Source organism: Amphiprion ocellaris, chromosome 6 (genome assembly GCF_022539595.1).
Source record: "Amphiprion ocellaris isolate individual 3 ecotype Okinawa chromosome 6, ASM2253959v1, whole genome shotgun sequence".
Taxonomy (NCBI): Eukaryota; Metazoa; Chordata; class Actinopteri; family Pomacentridae; genus Amphiprion; species Amphiprion ocellaris.
Window position 1 is genome coordinate 20,796,614 of NC_072771.1, and position 23,959 is coordinate 20,820,572.

General features: G+C 39.0%; 1 protein-coding gene and 1 long non-coding RNA gene across 3 annotated transcripts in view; both read right to left on the reverse strand.

Moving 5' to 3' along the window:
* Positions 1-21: 21 nt before the first annotated feature.
* fam219ab (family with sequence similarity 219 member Ab) lies at positions 22-8,847 on the reverse strand. The gene is made up of 6 exons (XM_023273712.3): positions 8,587-8,847; positions 7,535-7,634; positions 5,153-5,258; positions 4,375-4,455; positions 4,204-4,258; positions 22-1,920 (listed from the first exon to the last, which is right to left on the reverse strand). The coding sequence occupies exons 1-6, from the start codon at positions 8,662-8,664 to the stop codon at positions 1,762-1,764; spliced, it is 579 nt and encodes a 192-aa protein (XP_023129480.1). The 5' UTR covers positions 8,665-8,847; the 3' UTR covers positions 22-1,761.
* A 13,718-nt stretch (positions 8,848-22,565) lies between these two features.
* Positions 22,566-23,959, reverse strand: part of LOC129349061 (uncharacterized) — a 9,684-nt gene continuing 8,290 nt past the window's right edge. For both annotated transcript variants that reach the window (XR_008601897.1, XR_008601898.1), the window contains one exon: positions 22,566-23,074. This is a non-coding gene — a long non-coding RNA (uncharacterized LOC129349061). The remainder of the gene's footprint in view (positions 23,075-23,959) is intronic.

A 23,959-nucleotide genomic window follows, 5' to 3' on the forward strand; every position in this document is an offset into this window, starting at 1 on the left:
TAAAACAATAAGGTAGAACAGTTGTTTTCCATTTGCTTTGTGTTTATTTATAGTCTTCATACACTGCACATAACAAGAACATTGTTAAATACTGTAATGGAAGTGTTTACAATACAAGAAAATCATTTTTTTAAAAAGGAAATTTAAAGAAAAACTATTGTTACCTGTGTCTAAATGTAAAAGAAAAACGAAAAAAAGCATAATTTCATAGACAGCAAATGTTCTTCAAAAAAAACTCAGTTATCAAGATGGTAATAAATACACACATCTTTTAAACTTCTCTGTACTTAAGGCATACTCTAATTGCAAATAAACAACTGATTCAGGGGAGATGGAGGTTTGTAAATGAAGGATATTAGTGCTCCAAGTCAACAATCCTTGATGTTGCAATTACAAAACATTTCTGTCCTATTAGTCAAAAGAGAAATAGATGCCATCTCACATATTATTTAGGCTTTATATGTCTGTATGCATGCATATGCATGTGTGTGTGCAAGAGAGAAAAGAGGGGAAATCTGCTTGTGTTCCCCCTTAATGATTTGTGACGTTAGATAGAAGACAGAAATGGGGAGGAAGGAGTGTCTTCAGATTCGGTGGCACTGAGAAGAGATAAAAGTGAGAGTGTAACACAATAGACTGTGCTGAAAAGTCTAATCTAAAATCCCCCCATCCGGTTCCTTTGGCCTTGATAACATGGGGATCATGTGAGCATCATGTTAGGGGGTCGGTGCAACTATGTAATCTTCCCTTTTGACACAGTTCATTTCAGATAAGCCACTGTCACCGCTGGGCAGGAAAGACTGCACAGATACGGGCCCAAAAAAAATGTAAAAATTGTGCAAATTCAAAACAATGCAAGTCAAGCTAGTGCCACAACAGTAGCACATCATTGCACAATAGAAACAGGGCAAAAATCAAATGTGCAACAAGCTACTTGACTATTATTTTCCATTCAGCTATTCAGTCTGGTGCTCCTCATGCAATTTGTTCTTCAGCCATTCATGTTCATACATTCATCTCAAACCTCTGTGAAAAACATCTCAAGCCAGTCGGACAAAAAAAAAAAAAAAAAAAAGCAAAACGTATTGAAGGTGGTGTGAATGAGTGCAATGACCTGGCCGGTGCTACATAACAACCCTGTACATTACAATGAATAAAGGACCAGAGGTCCTCTATCAAGACCACAGTCCACACTTCTCAGGTATCTGAACATCAGCACATACAATCATTCTGATCCCTCAGGTTAAAAAAAAGTAAACATTTAAATAAAAACAAAACTAGAAAAATGTAAAAATGCAACCCAGAAATCAGGTAAGCAGAACAGTTGAGTCAGCAGTTATGATAACGTTTCTTATTCTTCAGGGAAATTGAAATCGCTTTATGGCATGAACTGACCTTTTCTTTTCTGTCCATTAACATCAGTGCATTATGTTACATCATGTTCACCAGGAGAGGAGCTCTCTAGCACGTGTATGTCCTACCATAGGAGGAAACCACCACTTTACTAGTAGTTTAAATACATATTGACTATTTTCACATATTTTCCTTCTCCTAGATTTTGAACCAAAGTTTCTATATGTTAATTTGATTATTTGTCATTGTCATTATCATCATAGCACTTAACTGTCATTACAGTATTCTACCAATGCCTCTCTGTCGCCGCTCTGGTGGCGCAGTAACCTCACAGCGGATGAAGACGGGAGGGTCATGTTGAGTGGAAATGGGGGGGGGGCAGAGGGTCAGAGGGGGAGGGGGGAGAGGTTACTGTATTTGACAGGTGGTGGAGGAGGTTGCCTGGCAACACATGCAGGTAGGGTTGACTGATTTGGGCGGGATCAGATCCAGGTCCTCGTCGTCGGGGATCTCGTCTAGGCGGTAACCATCTTTCAGCAGCTGAATGTTCAGATCCTGATTGATTTGCTGAAGAAGTGAGGAGAAGAGGTTGAAGAGTTAATGCAGGCTTTACCAACGCTCAGCTGCAGAGCATTTCCTACAGGGGCCAAAAGTACAAGATGATGGTGCAGTATTTACTAAACATATAACTTTATGTGCTATTTACCTCCCTAATATTCCCCCATGAACTTATTAAACTAGAGTGAGCCATACGTCAAGTGCTGCAAGTAGATATTCAATGCCCAGTGGGAAGAAGAGCAGAAAGGGCAGACTGTAGTTAATGCGCTGCGTAGCCTGGTGAGCTAAATGAAGTTATTAGAACTTAGAGTCAGGAACAAAGACCACGCCTCTTGCAATTCAATTTTCTGGGCCTGTGTATGTACAGTAGGTGTGTCTAACCGCTAACTGGCCATCTGTCTTAGTTCTCAAAACCCTTCCCCCAACCATCTTTTCTTTGCTTCATCTTCTCTCCTTCGTTACAGTAACTGGGCAATAAGGATAAGGAATGACACCACCAGACGTGTCCTTGTTCCTTTATGCCTAAAAATCTTCATCTATCTCCATATTCGACCCTTTCTCATCCTATTCCCTCAACCCCTTTCCATCCCTCCCCTTCCATTCCCTTGGATCCTGCTAATTAATGAACCCCCTCCTGTGTAAGATCACATGTTCCCTGCCAGTGAAAACTCAGTACCAGATAAGGTGCACAAAGACAAACTTTTAGGTCTTGGTTCTAAATGAGATCTCACATGTGGCAGTACCAGTTGGGCTTCGGGGTTCAGTCTAAACTCATTGTACTGTGTTTCTCTTCTCAATGCTACAAGCTAACATGGCACAATTTGAGTAAGCCTATAAAAGTAGCATGCTTAGTGACATTGGCGCAATTAGAGGAGAAGACCAACACCACTCCCATGTCTATACCACTGGTAAACATCTAGCTGATACCAGCAGCTGGTTATTTTAGTTTATCATACAGACTGGAGCCATGAGGCAAAGATAGACTCTGTCCAAAGGTAACAACATTTTCCAAATAGCACCTTAAATTTTAGTAATTACCTAATTATCTTGTTTGTTTAATCAGTACAATGACTGCAGTGTGTGTGTGTGTGTGTGTGTGTGTGTGTGTGTGTGTGTGTGTGTGTGTGTGTGTGTGTGTGTGGGCACCAGTAACTTCCTAGAGTCTCTACTGGTTGCCTGGCAACTAGTCTAGCATTTCCCAAGATGCTCAACTATTCCTTTATGAGTTTCTTCGGAGAAGGTGGGGGGAGAAAAAGGCCTATTGTGTGTGTTTAGATATCAAATAAAGCCAGCTGTCATGACTTAGATCAGTGTTTCGTTACAACAAACACTTCTTTCCTCTCACTTGTTTCGATTTAGACAATGTACAACATGCAAACAATGACACTGTGCTTGTGACTTAGGCAGGCTAAAAGTTACAGCAGTAACCATGGGGAAGTGAGATCGGGCCCTTTCACACATGGCTGTAAGCATCATCACTCTGGGCTTTGTCGTGAATGTGACAACTACGGTCCCAGTGTGATTTTTTTGCAACAAATAAATCTGTTTATTTGATCCGTTTAATCCATTTGATCCATTAAAAATCACAGCATTTACCTTCGGATGCATAAACTGTCATCTATAGATACTGTGAGCTATTATGTACTGCCTACACAACAAACACAACAGCCACACTTTGATAAGCTACACTACAAAATGCTGCTGGCTGTCAACTCGCGCTTAACTAGAATCCAGGAAAAGGAAGCAACAGCTAAACTGGGCTGCAACATTTACTGAATATTAGCTATTTATTTCTCATCACATGGTGGTATTCAGATGATCAAGACTCGTGGGGTTTTAAATATAACCTGCAATATATCCACAAGCCTGGACTTGTCACAGACAGAAGACTGATGTAAAGGGCTGGAATCGGGATTCCTCTGGGGGAATAAATATCGTGATGCATCTGTGATTTGCACCTATATTGGCAGCGGCATTGAAAACAAGATTTGCAGGAGCAGACACCCAGAGATTACATTTCATTTGTATCCTGCTTTGTGCCTTATACACATTTGTGTGCAGGTGTATCTGCAGTGTAATCACACACTGGCAGGGGGAGCACACAGCAGCAGAATTAACATGGATCAGAAGGATGGATATAAATGAGCTTGCTTCAAGAGTGGCTTATACGGTCCTTATTCCTGGCTGTGTAACAAATGTAGAAGCTGGAGGAACGATGGCAAGAGAGTGAATTGAGAAAATGTTAAAAAAAAAAAAAAAGAGGCAAAGTGCACTGATGGAAGGAGATCTCACCTCGGCAGAGGAATATCCTGATGATGAGTATCTAGACATGTCAAAGTCATCATCACTGAAATCAAAAAACATCAGTTAGTATATTATTATTATTATTATTTGCATGTTTATGTGCACTGAAAAGGGAGACAAGAAAAGCATTAAGGTGTGTGTTTGCATGTGTGTGTTCACCTGTCTGTATCTAGGGCCACCAAGGGTTTCTCGTCTGGACTCTGGTCTAAAGAGGAATAGCCTTTATTGGGTACTACCAACCTGCAGGGTGGTAACAGAGAGACAGAGGAGAAATGATCAAATGATGAGCAGCAGAGAGAGACTGTAGCAGAGGAAGGTGGAGGAGGGACAATTGATTCATAAACAGGATGAGGCGAGTGAGAACCCGACTGGCAGAGCCACAGCTGAACTACAGTAGCAACAGAAACACTAAAGAGGTTTAATTTCTAACTCTGATATGTTAAAAAACCTGAAATCAATAAAACTATTTTTACAGGCTTATTGACAGAGAGAAGTAATAAACTGCAAGAGGAAAAAAACACATATATTTGAGCCCATTAAAAGGAAAATGTGCACACAAGATGTGGATTTAGGATGCTAGTTAGATTTCTGCAATGCTATGACAGTGTGGGATACTGTGTGTGAAACGCAAGCTGAAATTAAAATACACGAGTTCGAATTGTAATGTTTTGTGGATTCTGCATGCTTCAATTATGATATATAATAGACAGAGTTAGACAACAACTTCCTTTTGACCTTTTTCTTTTAGTAAATTAGCCTGTATGCAGTTTGCTAATCAAAACAATGGAATATTAAACCAGAATAAGTATTTAGATATGTTTATCTCTGAACAATTTGTGTTATTTACTGCAATCTATCTGAAAGGCAACACCAGCTAAGATAAAATAGACGTCTTTCTCTCGTTTTCCCCACTAGCTGAAAATCACAGCTCTCTTACCGTGTTCTGGCCATGACATTGTTCTTCTTGGGCTGCTGGTTGACTGGACTACCTACAGTGTTGCCATTCTTCAACGAGCCCTTCCTTGCCAGCTCTCTTTGTTTCTCTGCAAAGGAGACGCACACACAGCAACACACACATGGGTTAAGCTTACACACAAACTGCACAAAAAGTGTTAGAGCAAGGCCCGACTAATGTCAGCCTCGCCTGCTTGATGGAGAAGTGAGACGTCAAGTATATGTTGCAAAATACTTATGAGATTTTTAAGGGCATTCTTCAGAGAAAATCAAGCTTTTTACTGTGTTAACATGTCCAGATAGTGCTTTTTATATGCTGGAAGACTCATGAGTGAAATAAGCAGTCGATGCCATGGCTGAACATTTCCATCTTCGCACTGCAGTGTGCTAACAATCGTGGGGTTTCACACATAATAATAAACCAATCCTGTCAACTTACAGGGTGTGACTTTCCATGTCAGTGTACTGCAATATTACAACTTGCCATTGTGTAGCATATAGTAGTCTGAAAGTGTTTGAACAATCCTGAGTTGTAGGTGAGCTGATATGAGAGATAGAGACCAGGATTTAATAGATCTGAGCATTCTAGAGGAAACAACAGTGCAGAGTCACATCTAAGCCATTTCAAGGCATGAAGGGATTATTTCTATGGAAAAGAAAGCATAAATATGTAACTTGGGGTTGAATCAATGAGAGAAACTCTAAATAATTCAAGGAGCTCCGGTAATTTGGAAAGGGAAAGACAGTATTCAGTTACATTTTCACAAAGGACTGAAACAACGCTGCAAACACTGTGAAAGTCTGCTCAGAAAGTCAGATTTAATTTAAATAAAGGTGCTCAGGGTGCAACCTGACAGCTGGGTGGTTAGGGGCTACACCGCATAGGTGCAGATGCCTTCAGGCAGTAAGTCCCTCCTCTGGTTGTGGCTTGGCCTAGACCTTAACTGCATGTCATTCCACTGCTCTCTTTCCCCACATTTAATGTCTCCATCCACTCAAACTATCCAATAATGGCAAAATGCCAAAAAATATTCTAAACAATAATTGCTCAGATTTGACATGAGGAAAAGGTAAATTTCAGACACACACTCATTAGCGAGTGTGATGGTTTGGGAGTTATGCCGAATTCCATTTTATGGCAATTAACTAACTGTGATATTAGACTAGACTTTTCTTAGCTTGATGACTAAGTACAGTACATGCTTAGCAGCAGAGTACAAGATGTGACATCAGAGCAGATCAGTTTCTGTTCAGTGGAAAGATTCTCCTCAGTGATCAGCTGACCAGGAAGTGTTGATCACAGCTGTTAGGCTTAAGGGGGTTGTACAATAGAAAATCCTAAAAGCACAAATGACTCATTCAGAAACACTCCAACCTCCCATTTGTCCCTTTTCTCATCAGCGACCAAATGACAAATGATTGCTGTTAGTTTCCTGCAGTCTGAGCCAGCAATGAATTGCAATGTAGTACATTAGTGATACCAGAAAATATTGTATCGACTTTATACTGTGCCACAAGATAATGACAATGCCTTCTTAATCCATAAAAAAAACAAGTTTTAAACTGACATCAAATGCAGATTGGAGTTTTTTTTCTCAAGGTCACAGAAACAAAATTACAGAAAATTTGCTCAGACAGAATTTTGCAGCACAGCAACAACCAGCAAGATCAAACAGATTATAATGACGTAATGGAGCTGCAGTCTCGCTTTCAGTATCCAGGGTGGATGTATAGAAGGAAATGACATGGCTGACATGGACGGTGGATGGTGGTGTAACATTATAAAGGGACTGTAGTGTCACATGTTTGATTCTCAGTAAATAAAAAGCACCTCAGCTCACTTTGAACTCTGTCCAAGGTGCTGAAATGAACCTTTAAGAACTGTGGCTTTCCAAAAACTCAAGAGAATCAGTGTTACAAACATAAACAGGCCAGAGCAGATAACATTTAATGTCTTACATATTCAATATAATGGAACCACCTTGACAATGTTTTGAGTGTAGGAACTGAATGAAACCTTCTAAAAATAATCAACAAATTAGTCAATAGTGAGAATACTTTGTAGCCGCAGCCCTAAATGGATAAACATAGCTCTTATTACTTGTAATTTAGCAGCATAACAAAAATGATTAAATAATACAGTCTTGCTTAGCTTTGTGGCAGGAAGCTACTCTGAAAACTGATCCTGTTCTCTGCTCAGATGCCATCATTCAGTGCATTAAAGTCCCACAGCACCGATATACAGTCCTAACAGATTCCTACAGTGAGTCTGTTTTGTATAGAATACGTCCTGCTTCCGTACAGGACTTTACATTGAACACTTTGAATCCCACCGACACATCTTTGGATTGTAGCTGTTGCTCACCTATTTTCATCTGCAAGGGTGAAGGCTTGTAGTTGATAGTAACAGGTTCTCCCTCCCTGGTGTCCGAGTCTGCTTCTGAAGCTGTGGACGAGGCAGGGTCCTGGAGACAAACAGCAGGACAGAAGGATGAGCAGAAAAGTGCATTACTGAGGCATCTATGAATACTTGATGTATTTTGGTAGAGATTAATATACAATACTATGCCCTGGAAAGGTAAATAAACACATCAGAAGTAGTAAAAGCAAAATACAGAACTTAAATCCTACTTGATTTGTTACGTTGCTCTGAGAGAACTGCTAGAACCCCTGAATTCTGGTTGGAAAACGGTACATCTTAAAACCAGAAACTAAGGAGGAAACAAAATCTTGCTAGCGGGTGATCATGTGAGACTTTCTGATGAATGGGTGTGTGGGGATCCCTGGAGGCAGCGGGTCAGGCTGCTCTGGGTCTAGCCTGGTTCTCTAGCGGCCCCAGCAGAGGCCGCCCCGCAGGCTGCAGTAACCCAGGGCCCCGCTACAGGCCACGGAGCGCACCGCTGAATCATGTCCACGGATTTACATCCAAACACGGAGGTTTCGTGGCAGGTACAAGGATATATTCAGGATTCAAGTGACGCAAGTGGCGTCGAAGCCGGAGCAACTTGCTGCATGGATGCTGAGGATGTAGCAGCAGTGTTGGGATGATGGGATGCTTGTTTTCGCCAGACATGACGGATGCTGCGCAGCAGACCGGCCGCTGCTCACAACGCACCGAGGAACGGAAAACGCCTGATTTCGAGCGAGTGATTCATCCTGTGATGTGCTACTGTGTCGTTTTAACATTTCACTCTCTGGTAGCAGATGGAAAAAAACTTGCTCAAAACGCTGTATCGGCGGTCCATCAGCCAGCATTATTACACATGGCAGGTGATGGATTTGTCAGGATGTCAGAGCGATGAGCGGCAGGCCTCTCACAGGAACTCCACCGCTGCTACAATGTGTTTTTAAATAAACAAACAACCCGAACACTGATGGATCATCTAGAAGAAATTACAGCCTACAAATGTGACTTACCAGCGGCTGCATCTCAGCCTGCATCTCCGCCTCCTGTACCGCACTCGGCACTTGGAATCTGTCTATTTCTTCCATCATATTGGCACCGAATCTCTCTCCTTCCTTCTCCCACAAACCAGACGCAGGCAGCGGCTCGATCCGACGAGTTATCGCCCAGATTTCACGGATCTCAGATGGGTAACAATCTGTGTAGTTCTCTGGTGATGAGCTACATCCCAGCAGGCAGTATGTCGACAGTGGTGTGACCAGTTGGGTGACGGTGGCTCGACCACCCACTTCCGGGTGGGGTGGCTCAAGCTACGGTCCGGGGACCCGGAGAGGGCCGGTTGAAGAGGAGCAACGCGGTCCTCCAGCAAATCGATTTGTTCTTTTTTCTAAAACTCTTTATTACTCTTGTCCGCCATGAGGTTCAATTTTGATATGAACTTATACAGAAAAGACAAATATATATTTATGATTAAAAAAAATACAGAATAATACAGAAGTTACACAGGATTTAAAAAAAAACTGTATAGATAAGTCTATAAAATTACAAATTGTGATGGACCGACCTGTAAAGCAGGTGGACTTCAAAACAGTGTTTTTATTCCATCCAAAAAATGTAAATAAATAAATAATTAGAAAGTAAAAAAAAAAAAAACAATTCCAAATTCAGTCCCATAAACTTATCAAACAAACTCATAACAGAATCAGAATCAGAAGAAAATGAATTTCTCCCCGAGGAGCAATTAGGTGGGCAAAGAGCAAGAGAAAGAAAAAAAAAACACAAAAAGGTGGGTGGGCGAAAGCAGCAGATTATGTGCAGTAACAGACCTGTAAACACTGATAAAAAAATCAAAAAAATATACAAACTACCAGTCAAAAATTTTGACACATCTTCGGTCCGTGTATTTATCAGGCAATTGGATTTTCCATTCTGAAACGAGTATTGAAAAATAAAAAAACGAGTCATTTGATTTTCATTTTAAAATAAAAAAATTAAAATTGAAATACAAGGCGTTTTTCCTTTTCATGATCAAAAAGGGATATACAAAATTTTAAAAATGCTTTGATTTTCATTTTATATTTAGAATAACAACAACAACAAAAAAAAAAAATCCGTAAGAGACAGAAACGAAAAAAGGTCCGTTTTGTCATTCTGAGACCGGAAGTGGTCATCAGCAAGTGTGGAGCCAAACAACAGCAAGATTCTCAGAGGGCAAAGCCAGACAGCAGCGATTGGTCAGACCATAGATATATATATAGAAGACAGCGCGCTAGCGTATCTAGTCTATGTATATCTATGGTCGGCACGTCTGGTAGCATCTCTGGCTAGTGATGGCGAGATGAAGCTTCATGAAGCATTGATGCTTTTCATCCAATTGTGTCACTCATGGTTCGAAGCTTCATGGTGCTTCATTTGCTCTACTGCGTCATCAACTGGACAAATAAACCAGTAAACAGGCAGAGCGCCTATAATGACACACTGGCTCTGCTATGTGAAGCTTTGAATTGTGCTTAAATGATAATGCCAATAAACAAGTAATATACTTCATATAGTGTCTGCTTTTCCTGATAGCCGGGACAGAGCGGGAAATGGAAACAAACTGAAGAGATTTGAGATTTGTAGCTTGTCTGCTTGATTGATGTCAGGTTCTGGCTTTCTGTAAAGTGCTTAGATATTTTTAATTGTAATAAGGGCTATATAAATAAAATTTATTGTCCTTTTGCGACTTGTTGTTTTGTGAGTGTGCGTGTGGTACCAATGACAACCTGTAAAACAAAAGTAGGGACAACATTTTATTTGTTTTTATTCAAAAATATACATTTTTCCACAGTGCTGGGATTCAGGTGGCTTCTTTTTTTGGACAATATTTCTCTAGGTCCTTGGAACACAACAGACACTTCACCTTTTAAAATACCAGAAAAAGAAGAAATTAGAACAAGCGGTGTGTGGTGTTGTCACAGTTATTCATATTACACTTCACTTGTTATGTGCCTACTTTATTAGGAGAAATCACGTCAAAGTGTTCCCAGACAGGGGAGAATCTTCTCTTTCTGGCTGGTTCTATAAAAAAAAGAGTCTCAAACCGATTGAATGCAAAGATAGAGCAGCTAAAACTCCAACAAATGTGAACGGGGAATCTATTGCGTTTCGCTGCCCTTTATATTTGGAATTGCACGTCAAACCTGCGAACCACTTCCTGAACCAGTCACGGGGTACGACCGGCTTGCGAGGCTTCTAACGTCATCATTTTGGCTCCTCACCTAAATGAAGCAAGCCTCGATACGCGCTTCGTGGACACGCCCCCCCGTTCATTACTCGACACACGCTTCGAAGCCTCGGCACATCTCGTAACATCACCATCTCTGGCTGCTATTGACCTTGTTTTTGGAGTAAAACACGGTAAGAAGATAAATACTTCTAACCTGTAGCGTTATTTTGTTGTACGTTAAGTCAGCGACTTGTGAAGAGTTGTGTTTTGTCGTGTTTGAGCAGTTGGTCCGGACGCGTTAGCTAGCTAAGCGGCTAAGTTAGCTAGCAGGCTAATTAACACAGGTGGCTAACTTACCGCTGAACATTATTATTATTATTATTAATATTATTAGAATGACCTTCTCAACCTGTATTTCTCTGCTGTGTATTTTAGCTTTTAAAAAAGTTGTTTCACTTTAAGGTTAACTGAAACCCGTTGAGCTGCACTGAAGTTTTAACATTCAGCTGGTTTGAATTAAACTGAGCTTAACTTAACATTGCACATTACCTCTCTGAATCTCCATAATGTCATTAAATTCCTTCTCTCTTCCACTGCTCAAGTTCAATCCAGTATATAAAGTGACATTAATAATGAATAAACTAACAATCAGCCATTGTATTTATTTATTATTGCATGTATTTGTAGTAAAACATGAGTTGAAACATCCTACTTTTGGATCTAGAACTGCACAAGCTGTTCATTTTCAGTCACCTGACGAGTTAAACTCCCCTTTTTATGTGAGGTGGAAGCAGAAAGTCTGAGTTAATAAAGAAAGTTGTTTATAATTTGCGATACCTGTTATCTCTGACTGAGGCTTTAGTTTTTGTTGAGCTGATTTACACGTAGAAACTTTGTTCAGGAAAATTTCTCAGTAGCTCAGAGGACAGGCTGCTTTTTACACAACCTTGTAAGAGAATGTCTGTCAATGCTTTCAGCAGAATTTAGAAACACAACACTTCCTAAACAGATAATTTGAGGCTGTGAGGTTGAACGTTTGAGAGTATATCAGTGTGTTTGTTTGTGGTCTTTCTGTTTCTAGGTGGAAGCTGAATTAGTGAGGATGACTCCTGCTCCTGTCATCTCTAAGCTCCTCACACATCTTTACCTGCACATGAGGAAAATCACTCCTGTAGAATACAGGTATGTTTGTCATTATTATAAAAAGATGTTGCCTGGTGACCTGTCAGAAACCCATCATACGGAGTCAGCCAAAATAATGTTTACACACATCAGGAAAAGAAAAACTTGCATAAATATTTCAATACCAAATTTATTCAGACATCACAAGATTAATAAAAGTTATCTTTGGCCTCTGCAATTACAAGAGGTGCTCAAAGTGGTGGCCACTGGCTTCCAGACATTTCTGTTGTGTTGTAGACGTCACTTGTTGATGCTCCATTCATGAGGGTAGCGCCATCTGCTGGGAAAACATCGTACAACAGGACACAGAGTTATCGTGATTTGATCAAACTTAGAAAGAGGCATCTATATGTATAGAAGTACTTATACAAATGAAATATTTATAAAAGTTTTTCTTTTCCTGATGTGTGTGTACATGATTTTGGCTGAATCTGTGAACTTAATGAGAACAAAACTCATTTAATTGTTGCTCTGAAAGCTTCTTTAGTGAAAACCAGCTGGTGTTCTGCTTTGAAACAAACTGCTGTTGAGGTCTGTGTTTTTGTAAATAAAGCTGCTGTAACAATGTAAATTTCCCCTGGAGTGGGGAGAAATAAAGAACTTTATCTTATCTATCTTATCTTTTTATTTATACGTTTATTTAATACGGACAGAACAAGAAGCATTGTTACAATAACCGATGCCATGTTCATAGGTCAATAGCTAACAGCTAATTCGCAGACCAGGTCCCTGGGTTTAGCTTTAACCTCACAGTTTCTGAATGAACTGATAGTTTTTTTTCCTGATCAATGTGGACGTTATAATTGATGGTAACATTTACTGATCATATAATCAGCATGACAATATAACAGTATAACATTCTGACCACCTGACTAATACTGTGTTGGTCCCTTTATGCTGCTAAAACTCCTCTGACCCAGTGGTTCAGCAGAACCTCTGGGGATGTCCTGTGGATTCTGTGGATCCTGTGGGTTGCAGGGTGGGTCCTACCTAGACCAGGCTGATCCTGGACCATCCCACAGATGCTCAATCAGATCTGGATGTGGAGAGTGTGGAACCCAGGTGAACAGCTTAGCTCTGTCGTGTTCCTCGGACCACTCCTGTAGTAGCAGTTTTAGTTTGTCCTGCTGAGGGTGGCAGCTTGCATCAAGGACTGCTGTTGCCATGGAGACTAGGGGGTTGTTTGTCCTGCAGTGTTTAGGTGGTGGTACATGTCAAACATCCACATGAACGTCAAGGTTTCCCAGCAGAACGTTACATTAGAACAAGATGATGGATGTTGTTCTCTTCAGCTGTCAGTGGTCAGAATGTTGTGGCTGATTGGTGGATCTGTCTGCCTTTACTCTGACATCCAGAGTTATACAAAAGTGTAGTATGTGTGCAGTGCAGAAGAGAGTTACTTTATTGTATACTTTTTTTTTTTAAGGGAGAGCATTTTTTTAGCCACCTGAATGAAGATCTAATCTTTCCCTTCAAAGGATAGTTAATAATTACTACGGCTTCCATAGTGGTCCCATCAGAGAAAATCATATCCATATACAGATTTTTATTAATTCCAGGGCTGGTTCAGTAAATATTATAATAATAAGTACATCAGATAATTCTTGGTCGCAGTTGGAATTTTGCAGAGTGAGAGATGGTTGAGAAGGTTTGCAGTTCTTGTTTTAGCAATATGTTATAATAGAAGATCTTTATTGTCATTGTACATGAAATTATCTGCAAACCAGCAAAGTGCATCAGTCTGAGGTATCTAAAAATAAATAAGTAAAGAAAAATGCTTCTAAAGCCAATAATAAACAGAATATTTTGAGGGAATATTCTACAAAGGAAAGAAAAGCTCCATTCTCACTCCTCTCAGGATAAACTGTCATTAAAATTGACTTTAAATTTAGCTTCAACACAAGATAAAAACATTTACTTTCATTACTGATATTGTCAAGTTTTAATAAAGTTCATGCTACTTTTATAAAATGATGAAAGTGAATAAATTGTATTTCTGTGATCTGTATTTGATTTCTGTCTTTTCTCCTGTCATCCAGATGTTCAGAGGGAGATGATGCCACATCTGGTCCAGCTGATGGAAGGTCTTGAAGTTCTCTGACTGGCCTGGACTGAAGATGGTCGTCTCACTGGATTTAAGGTTCAGATGCTCAGTAACAAACTCCACCAATGAGCCAACAGGGAAGCTTTAGGTTTATTAAATGTTGCTATGAAGGTTTCGCTGTTTTTCTTTGTGAATGCAATGTGCTCCAACTGAAACTTGAATTAGAACTTAGAAGTAAATCCTTCCATCTGAAAGGATTTAGTTGCATTAATAACCTCAAAACATTCTAATTTTTATTCCAGTCTTAGTTGGAAATAGAATCTCTGTATTGATTCAGGTAAAGACTGAACTTCACAGCATGTTGAAGCAAAACAACCAGATGAAAACTGTGATGGTGTTGGATTGTCAGACCGTAATGTTGCAGCTCAAAGCAGCTTTTCTAGCTCAGTTCATTCTGACATTCAGCTATGAATCAACACAGCAGATGGTGATCCATGCTGTGGAAGTCTCACATCTCCTGATTTAATGGAGCTGCTTTGCACTTTTTACACTGTTTATTCACCAACACTTTATTTAATAAAAGTCCCATCTAGTTTTTATGAGGAATGTGGTGTTTTAATTTCTCTGTGAATAACTGCAGTCTAATGTAACAGCTGGAGTTGTAACATCTGTCCTGATATTGATCATGAAGTATTGATCAGAATACTTATGGTTAGCAGTCATCCCTGAAGTTTTACATTAAAATCTTTACTTGTGTTGTGAACTTTGGTAAGAAGCAGAAACGTTAGCGTTGCCATGGATACATGAGTGTTAAATTCTGTCCATGTTTCCATTTTGGGAAATGCAGTCCAGTTCCAGAATGTGGAGGAATTTAGTCTCACAATCACAGACAACAAATATTATCTGAAAGTCGGGTTATTGTTGTTTATCAGCACAATACAAAAAGATTAATGTTAGAAATATTCCAGTTAAGACTCTAGAATATCATCATTTATGTAAATTTACCTCAGTAATATGAATGTTCAGGTTAAGATTGTACAGTAATATTTATTATGTAAGCTTAGCTGATTAAAGTTTATGACTCTGCACTAAAATATTATTTAAATTGACATCATTATTATAATATTTAGGGTCAGACCCTACAGTATTGAGATTAAGAAATCAAATATTCTATAAAATGTACATACACTGAACTCATTTGGATATATTTAAGTGAGACTCTACAATATTATTTGACACAAATCTATCTAAATCAAAATTTTAATAATTTTCACGCCAAACATTTACTGGACTGATTTAAACATTAAAATCACTCCTTTCTAATCCTCTGCTGTACGTTCAAACCTGAGGCCTTAAATAGAAACACACAAGTATCTGATTGAAGGAACTTCTGCAGAGTCCTGGTTCCAGAACATGATGATAGAATTATAGACAAACTTTAACAAAAGCTGCCTGAGAGTTTACAGGTTTTTATGTTAGATTTCTTCAGTAATTTAATGAGCGTTATCAGCAAAAATCAAGTGTTCATTTGATGAACTTCATTTCCTAAAACATCCAGAATTGGAGCTTATATCTTTGGCAGCTGTAAAGTTTCTGCTCCTTCAAAGTTCACAACACAATGAATGAATTCCTAAAACACTCTCAATGCTGGAGAGCGTTTGTGATGCTGAAGCAGTGACCAGTTTTTCTGTTTCTTCTCTGGAGATGCACAATGAGGGACGTCTGCAGCGACTGAGAAAGAGTCTCACCACATCCTGACATGAGGAAAAAGACTTTATTGAAGACTACAATGAGAAAAACTATCAGACAGCAGACGGCATGCATTCAAGGTGAGCTCTGAACATTTGATCTGGAACAGGAATTCAATAACTGCAGCATGAGCTTCATTTCAGTCTGTAGCTGCTGAATTCATGGATGAATCATCTGGCACTAGAGAGGAAGACCATCAAACATCCACATCAGCTGATGGAGGTCCAAGAGTCTCACCAAACAAACAACCTACAGAGTGAAGACCTCGAATCTGATTGGACGGCCTCCTATTCAGCCACAGTGTGAACAAATGCCTCTAAGCTGATTTGTTTTCTAAAATAAATCTAGTTTGAGTCCTAATCTATGCCTGTGTGTTTGCTTCTTTACACCACTGTTAACAGTTTAGGCTGTTAGATTGTTCCAGATAAGACAAGTACAAGATTCTTCAGAGCCGTTCTACCACGAGCCTGACAGGAAGAACTCCAACAGCTACTGAATGTTCCTGTGGTCCCCTCAAGGCTACAGGAGGAGCCCTACGAGGACGAGCCGGTCCACCTGATGGCGGCCAGTCGCTGCAGGTTCAAAGCCAACACTGACTACGTGGACTTCTAGTGGACCACACGGAGGCCTTCAAACCGGACCAACAAGTTCACCGACTCCCCGACTCGTGGGTCTGAGGACGCCGCCGAGCCTCGGTCCAGCCGGCCTCCTGTCTGTGGGTGTTTGAGTACTGAGAGGTTTGTGGATGCATGTGAACGTGTCTGTGTTGAAACAGCAGCTTTGGACTCAGTAACGCCAGGAAAAACCAAGACCTCCTTTATTTGTTACTTCCACTAAAAAAACTGATGAAAATAAGTTTGCCAGGGTTCTGACTGATAACAGATTATTAAATAATGAAATGAACAGTTTAAATATTCCTTTAAACAATCCTTTTAGCTCTGCATTTCCTTTAAACTGACTTCTTGGTATATGTACAAGTATTTTGGGTGGAATATACCATTAAGCCCAATGTTCAAGGGTTCTTCTGGGAATATACCATTAAACCAACCTTTTAGGTAAATGTTCCAGGATGTTGGGTAGAATATACCATCAGATCAACCTTTGAGGTCTACATTTGAAGATTTTAGAGTAGAATATTACTCCAAACCATCCTTTAGGTCTACATTTAAGGTGGAATACTCCTTTACACCAAGATTTTTTGGTCTACATTGAAGGATTTTAGGTGGAATATTCCTTTGAACAAAATTTTTAAGTTTATGTTCAAGGATGTTGGGTGGAATATACCATCAGACCAACCTCCAAGGTCTACAGTAGTGCATTTTAGGTGGAATATACCATTAAACTCACCTTTTAGGTCTACATTGGAGGATTTTAGGTGGAATTTTCTTCCAAACCGTCTTTCAGTCTGCATTTAAGGATGTTTAGGATGGTATATTCTTCCAAATCAACTTCTCAGGTCTACATTTCAGGTGGAATATTCCTCCATACTAACTTTTTTGGTCTACATTGAAGGATATGAATATACCATACTATGACGTTTTTACAATGATGGTTCTACTATGAAACCAGTTTGACATGTTCAGGTGTTCTTTGTGTGAAAAATCAGAGATTTCAGGTATCAGAAGGTGGTTTTCAACTTTCTTTGTTAACTTTCTGCTTCAACTTTAAATTAAATTTCCTTCACTAACCCCGCCCTCTGGACTTCCAGTAAGCTGTGTTCCTATTGGCTGTCCAGGTGGCTGCTTGGTGTTATCAGGAACACCTGAGCAGCTCACTGTCTTCCTGCTTTATTTGGCTCAGTCAAACATTTCCTTTGCTTCTCTTCACCACAGAATCGGGTTTGGTTCCTTTGCTTTAGTTTGTTCTTTAGGCGTTGGCTTGCAGCTTCCAGCAGTAAAATCATCTTTAATGTGTTTCTTGGTGTGTTTTAGGGCTTTGTACTGGATAGTTGTCTTGGTAAATGTGGTTCTTTAGCCACAGTTAGCACATGGTGCCAATATGTGCAGTGATTAGTGGATTTGATGCAGCTGAGTTGTGTCTTTATCTTGGCTGTAGTGAGTCTTGAGAGGTTGTTGGTCAGACACATTCTGTATTCTTGTATGTGAAACAACGTTGGTTGTCCAGAAGGTAAGAGTTCCTGTCCTGATTCTCTGTTCTCAGAGGTTCTCTGGTAGGCTGCAGGAGACTTTAGTGTTTGGGTTGTGCTAGTTTGGTTTTTGTACGGTTTCATTTGGACGACTATCTTGAGGCCTCTCCATGTGGTTTAGTGAGGTTTTCTGGAACAGTTCTACAAAGCAACCTGCAGCAGAAGAGACTATGAGATTTTTTTAGAAAGTTCTGGATACCAGACTTTAGAGCAGCAGAAACATTTGTCAGCAGTTTGAGCAGTAGAGCTTCAGAGTAGAAATGAGATGGAAACCTTCCTTGACCCGTGTGGTGAGGTCCTGTACCAAGAGTTTGAGCAGGTTGTGAAGAGTCTGTAGTTCTTTGGTCTGAAAGCACAAGAAGAGTCGACTCATTAAAGGAGAAAACAGGAGATATTGTTGGTTCTTCTGTCACTCTGCAGTTTCCAGTTTCCTTAGACTGAATATCAAGTTTATATTTTAAATGATATCCGATGTGAGCCCAAGAAGACTTCAATAAACTCCCTCCATCCCCTGGACACAACATATTTTATTACCATGTTAAATCTTTTTTTAAAAATATGTTTTTGAGTTTTAGTCAAAGTTTTAGTGTTTTTTTTCTCTTTGCTTGTTTAGTTTTGTCATCTGTGTGAAAGGTGCTAAAGAAATAAAGTTGAATTGATAAACTGAATAACTGACTAACTCATGATTGTGGCAACAGAAGTATTTTCATTGTGATTTAAGGGTTTGTTTCATTTTTAAGGTTGGGGTTAAAATCTTGACAGAAAAAAAAGATTAAAGAAATAAATTACATTAAAAAAAGCAATTAAATCAAAGGAAAAAAACATTTAATACAATAAAAATTTTAAAAAGAAAATTAAACATTAAATACAATTTAATTATATTAAACAGACAACATATTTAATTAAATAATAAACAGAAGATACAAAACATGTAATTATGAAATTAAACAAAATTTTTTTAAACAAAACTATGAAACATTAAAGATGAAATATTTTAGATAATTAAACATTTAAACAATAAAATTAAACAAGAAGAATATTAAACATTTTTTTAAAAATACAAAACATTAAATTAGATTATTAAACCTTTAAAAAGACAAAACATTGAATTAAAAAATTAAATGTTTAATTAGAAAATTAAATCTTAAAGACAATAAAACTTTAAATAGGAATTAAACAGAAAATTAAACATTAAAAGGTGATAAAACATTTAAAAAGAAAAACCTTAACAAAGATTTAATCGAAAAATTAAACGGGGAAAGAAAAGGAAATTTTTCAAACAAGCCGATAAAACATTTGAAAAAACAACAATTAAACATTAAAAAGACAAAACATTTATAAATCAAATCAGACATTAGAAAAGAATAAAAGGTGAGAAAAGAGCAAAACTAAACATTTAAGAAGAATCAAACCAAAGACAAAACATTTGAAAAGACCAGTTAGACTTTAGAAGATCAAATTAAACAGAAGAGACAATAAAACGATCAAAAAGAGCAAAAACAGATAAAGTTCTTAAAGTGTTTTATAGTCTGAAATGAAAACATCAAGTTGTTTCTTCAAACATTTCCTCTTTCTATGTTCTTGGTTTGATTGTTGACAGATTTACTAAGAACCCATTTAAGAAAACTGCTTTCCAGATAAAGTCTACTAGTAGTTGAAGGCATTGATCAAACTAATGTTACCTTCTGATCTCCACAAACTTTACTGTTCAGTGAAGAGAATCAAAGTTTGTTCAAGATTTCTAAAAAACCCACAGGTGAAGGTCTGAGAAGAACTCAGATGGATGGTCTAAATGTGAAATCAAGACTCATGGTACGAGTTTTAAGGCTTCTGTTTACCAGAAAGTTCAAACTAACAGAGAAGTACTGAGAAACTTGTAAAATTTCAGTCCTCAGACTGTCTGAAGGTTCAAACTAACAGAGAACTACTGAAGAACTTTTACGATTTCAGTCCTCGAGCTGTCTGAAGGCTCAAACTAACAGAGAAGTACTCAGGAATTTAGAAGATATCAGTCCTTGGACTGTGTGAAAGTTAAATCTAACAGAGAACTACTGTGGGACTTAGAAAATTTCAGCCCTCAGACTGTCTGAAGGTTCAATCTAACAGAGAACTACTGTGGGACTTAGAAAATTTCAGCCCTCAGACTGTGTGAAAGCTCAGGTCCTGAGGACTCGGGAGGTGTGGAGGCTTTGGAAAGTCTTGGAACTGAGGGTTCCACCCTCCAGAACAAAGGCCGAAGTCCAACCTCCTGAGCAAAACGGTCGAGTCGAGACTCGAGTTAAAAAAAAACTCGAAAACGACAAAAACTAGATGATAAATGCGCAAAAAAAAGAAGAATTAGTATCTGAGCGAATAGCTCAGGGGATAAGAAGACAGACTACCAAGTGGAAGGTCGCAGGTTCAAGACCCACCACCGGCATTTTCTTTCTTTGTCTTTGTCAGGAATTTGATAAAAATTTAAGCAGGGTCTGGTCTTGAACCAGCGACCTGCAGCTCCACAGGCAAATCCTTAACTCACTGAGCTACAGATCAGATGAAAAGAAATAAATTCGTCGTCCCTTTGGCATCGTAGTTCCTGAAGTGACCACATGGGTGGAGCCAAGGCGGAGTCTGGGTGGAGTCAGGGCGGAGAGTAGGCGGGAAGGTGGGTGGCGGCCTCCCCCCCTCTACTCCCCCACCACCCACCACACCTTCCCCCACCTGACGAGTTCTTCGAGTCACCACGAGTTCTTCGAGTCGCCACGAGTTCGAGTCTCGACAGGTTTTTCCCCAGTTTCTGGAGTTTCCACGAGGTCAGAGGCAGAACAAGTTGTCATGAAGAGGTGTTGAAGTTGGCCAGGACGGACTGACTTTTTACAGCGACTAGAAGGAAGACCACTAGAAGAGCAGGTCTTTAACCACCATCCATAAAATCCATGGAGTCGGTTCCAGAGAAATGAATGGAGGTCAACTTTTATCAACCTCCATCCACATGTTCAACTTGATATCTTTACTTTGACATTTTTAGCACCACAAATCTTTAGTATCACACTTTATTATCATTTATTAGGACTTTAATGGAATCCACCAGCAGATTTAGTTTTTGTTGACAAACTTTATTGTTGTCGTGGGACTGCAGTATTTAAAACTCTTCCTTCTACTTGACCTCATGTTTATTAGTTTTAGTGGAGAAACTTATTTTAATTGTCCATTAGTCTCTTAAAAACCAAATAATAAACTGGATTAGTCAAGAGGTTTAAATTTCTTACTTTGTCATATTTTAAATATGACAAAAAAATATAAAGCGTCTTGAGACAATTTGACCTGTAATTGGCGTTATATAAATAAAATTGAATTAAAATTGTATGTATCTTGTAATGTTGGAGTAATTCAGCCATATATGTTGGAAAACACATTTTCTTTGTCCATTAATCTGTTGATTGTTTTCTCCAGTAATTCATTTCTTGTTTTGGTTTATAAAATGTCAAACCCAAATATATTCAGTTTACCGTCATAAAAACCAAAAAGATTTACATTCATGATGCAGGAATCAGGCAGTTTTTCACTTTTTATCTTAGTTTAGTCAGAAAGATAGTTGATAATGTGTGAATTGTTGCAGCTTGTGAGCCGTAAAAGGTTTTAATCTTTGGGGCCGAGTGTCAGAAAACATTTAGAAACCAACATCAACAAAACACTCAACAAAGATTTGAACATCATTAAAGGGAAATCCAACTTTTGCATGACAATGTCTAATTAAAGGACATTTATTTCCAAAGTAAATGTGTGATATTCATCCTCTGGAGCTTTCTCTTCACATCGTCTTCCACCTGGACTGGTTTGGTCGGGAGCATGTGCAACAAACATTTGAAAAACTGCACTTTAACATCAATGAATGACACTGAAGTTTAATCTACATAAATGAGACTGAGTCTGGATGTGCTGCTCTGTCATTAACTCCTAAGTTTAGGGAAAGTTCAAACAAAAGAAGACAGTTCAGATAAGACTTGAGAATGAGCTTATTTTGAACAAACATCTCAGACTTTCTGAGCTTCAGCACCTCTAGCAAGATATTTTAACAACAAGCAACTCAAGAGATCCAGAAGTTGGAGAGAGTTAGCTTTAGCTGAGCCAAAGAACATGTGGGACGCTAACCTAGCAAACATTTCAGACTTTTCTCTGTGAATTCTGAGAAATAATTTCCTATTTAATGACAGAGCTACACATCTTAACTCAGTCTCATTAAAACAGACTCTAATTCAGGGTCATCCATCCATATTAAAGTGCAGTTACCCAAAATGTTTGCTGCATGAGCTCCAACAAAACCTGTCCAGGTAGAAGGCCACTTTGACAAACAGGAAGTGGAAGATTCCAAGCATATTTATAGAAGGGGGAACCGGACTGTACTAAGTGTGGTCGAGTATAGAGGGGTGTTTTGTGGGTTTTTAAGGCTGATAATGATTATTAGTGAGACAGTGGAGTAGATATTCATTTGCAGTAAATGAAAGTATTTAAAATCTTAGGAATTAAACTAAGAAGAACACAAACTCGAACAGAAAACTTTGTTGATACATTTTTGTTTTGTTTACAGATGTTAAGTTAAAGGAGTTGTATTCGTGACATATAACCAATCAAATCACTCCAGAAGACAGAGCGACCACAGGTAGATAAAGGTTCAGAGCCAAAGTAGCGCCATTTTTAAATGGATTTATTACCGTAAATCAGTAAAAAAATAAAATACTGATAATCAGTAAATCAGTCAGCCCACAATTACTACAATTCTACAATGTATGTCTCTTTCCTTTGACTTGTTATTTGTACAATATACGATGTATATGATGGCGTTTTTTCATACCAAAGGCTCTACTATGATGTTTTCTAAGAGACATACGATGCTACTCTGTGTGTTGTGGCCCTGGGCCACTGCACTCCTCCTCTGTTGTTTTCTGGATTGTACTCAGCTGCATGCCTTCGTCCACCCGGCCTCCGTTGACTCGTCCTGCCTGCCGTCTCTGGAGCTGAAGCTGGATTGGAACAGACCAAAGTACAGTCCAATCACGATGCCAGCTGCCTCTCAACAGGCTCCTTCATCTGGCAGGTGGCGGAACTTCTTCTGAGGGGAAGCTGAGCTGGCCCGGCAGAACTTTGGAGATGTGTTCCAGTGGTTGGTGGATGTGTAGGGAGGTAGAGAGGGACCTTTGAATAGTTCAGAAAGGAAAACAGGGAACCCATTGGTAGTTTTAGTTTAGAGTGCAACTGCAGTGTGTTTTTGGGCTTGAAGAGGTGAACAGGAAGAGTTTTTTTTCGTATTGATTATCTTTTACATTGTTCCTGGTTGGAATGCCCATCAATGTCAACATGAAGTTCACTTTAGTTCTGTTTATTTATTTTTATTTTACTAACACCCATTTGCTTTTAACCCCCTCACATGTTGTGTTGTTGTAAACTTCCTCTTTCAAATAAATACTCGTCTAACCCTCTGGAAACCAGCGTTTGGACTGTTTTTGTGTTGCTCCTCACCTACTTCAGACAGCCGGGACAAAACAACGTTTTCTGGACCAAAGGCTATACTATGAAGTTTTTAGAGCAACATGCTATACTATGACGTTTTAAGAGTGACATGCTATACGATGACGTTTTTTGGACGACATGCTATACAATGATGTTTTTAGAGCGACATGCTACACTATGACGTTTTTAGAGTGACATGCTATACTATGACGTTTTTTGGATGCCATGCTATAGTATGATGTATTTTGGACGACATGCTATGCTGTGACGATTTTTGGACCAAAGGCTATCCAATGACATTTTTAGAGCGACATGCTACAGTATGGCGTTTTTTGAGCCACATGCTATACCATAACGTTTTTTGAGTGACATGCTATACTATGACGTTGTTTGAGCCACATGCTATACTCTGATGTTTCTTGGGCGACGTGCTATACTATGACGTTTTTAGAGCGACATGCTATACTATGGCGTTTTTAGAACAACATGCTATACAATGGCGTTTGTTGAGCGTCATGCTATACTATGACGTCTTTTGGGTGACATGCTATACTATGACATTTTGAGAGC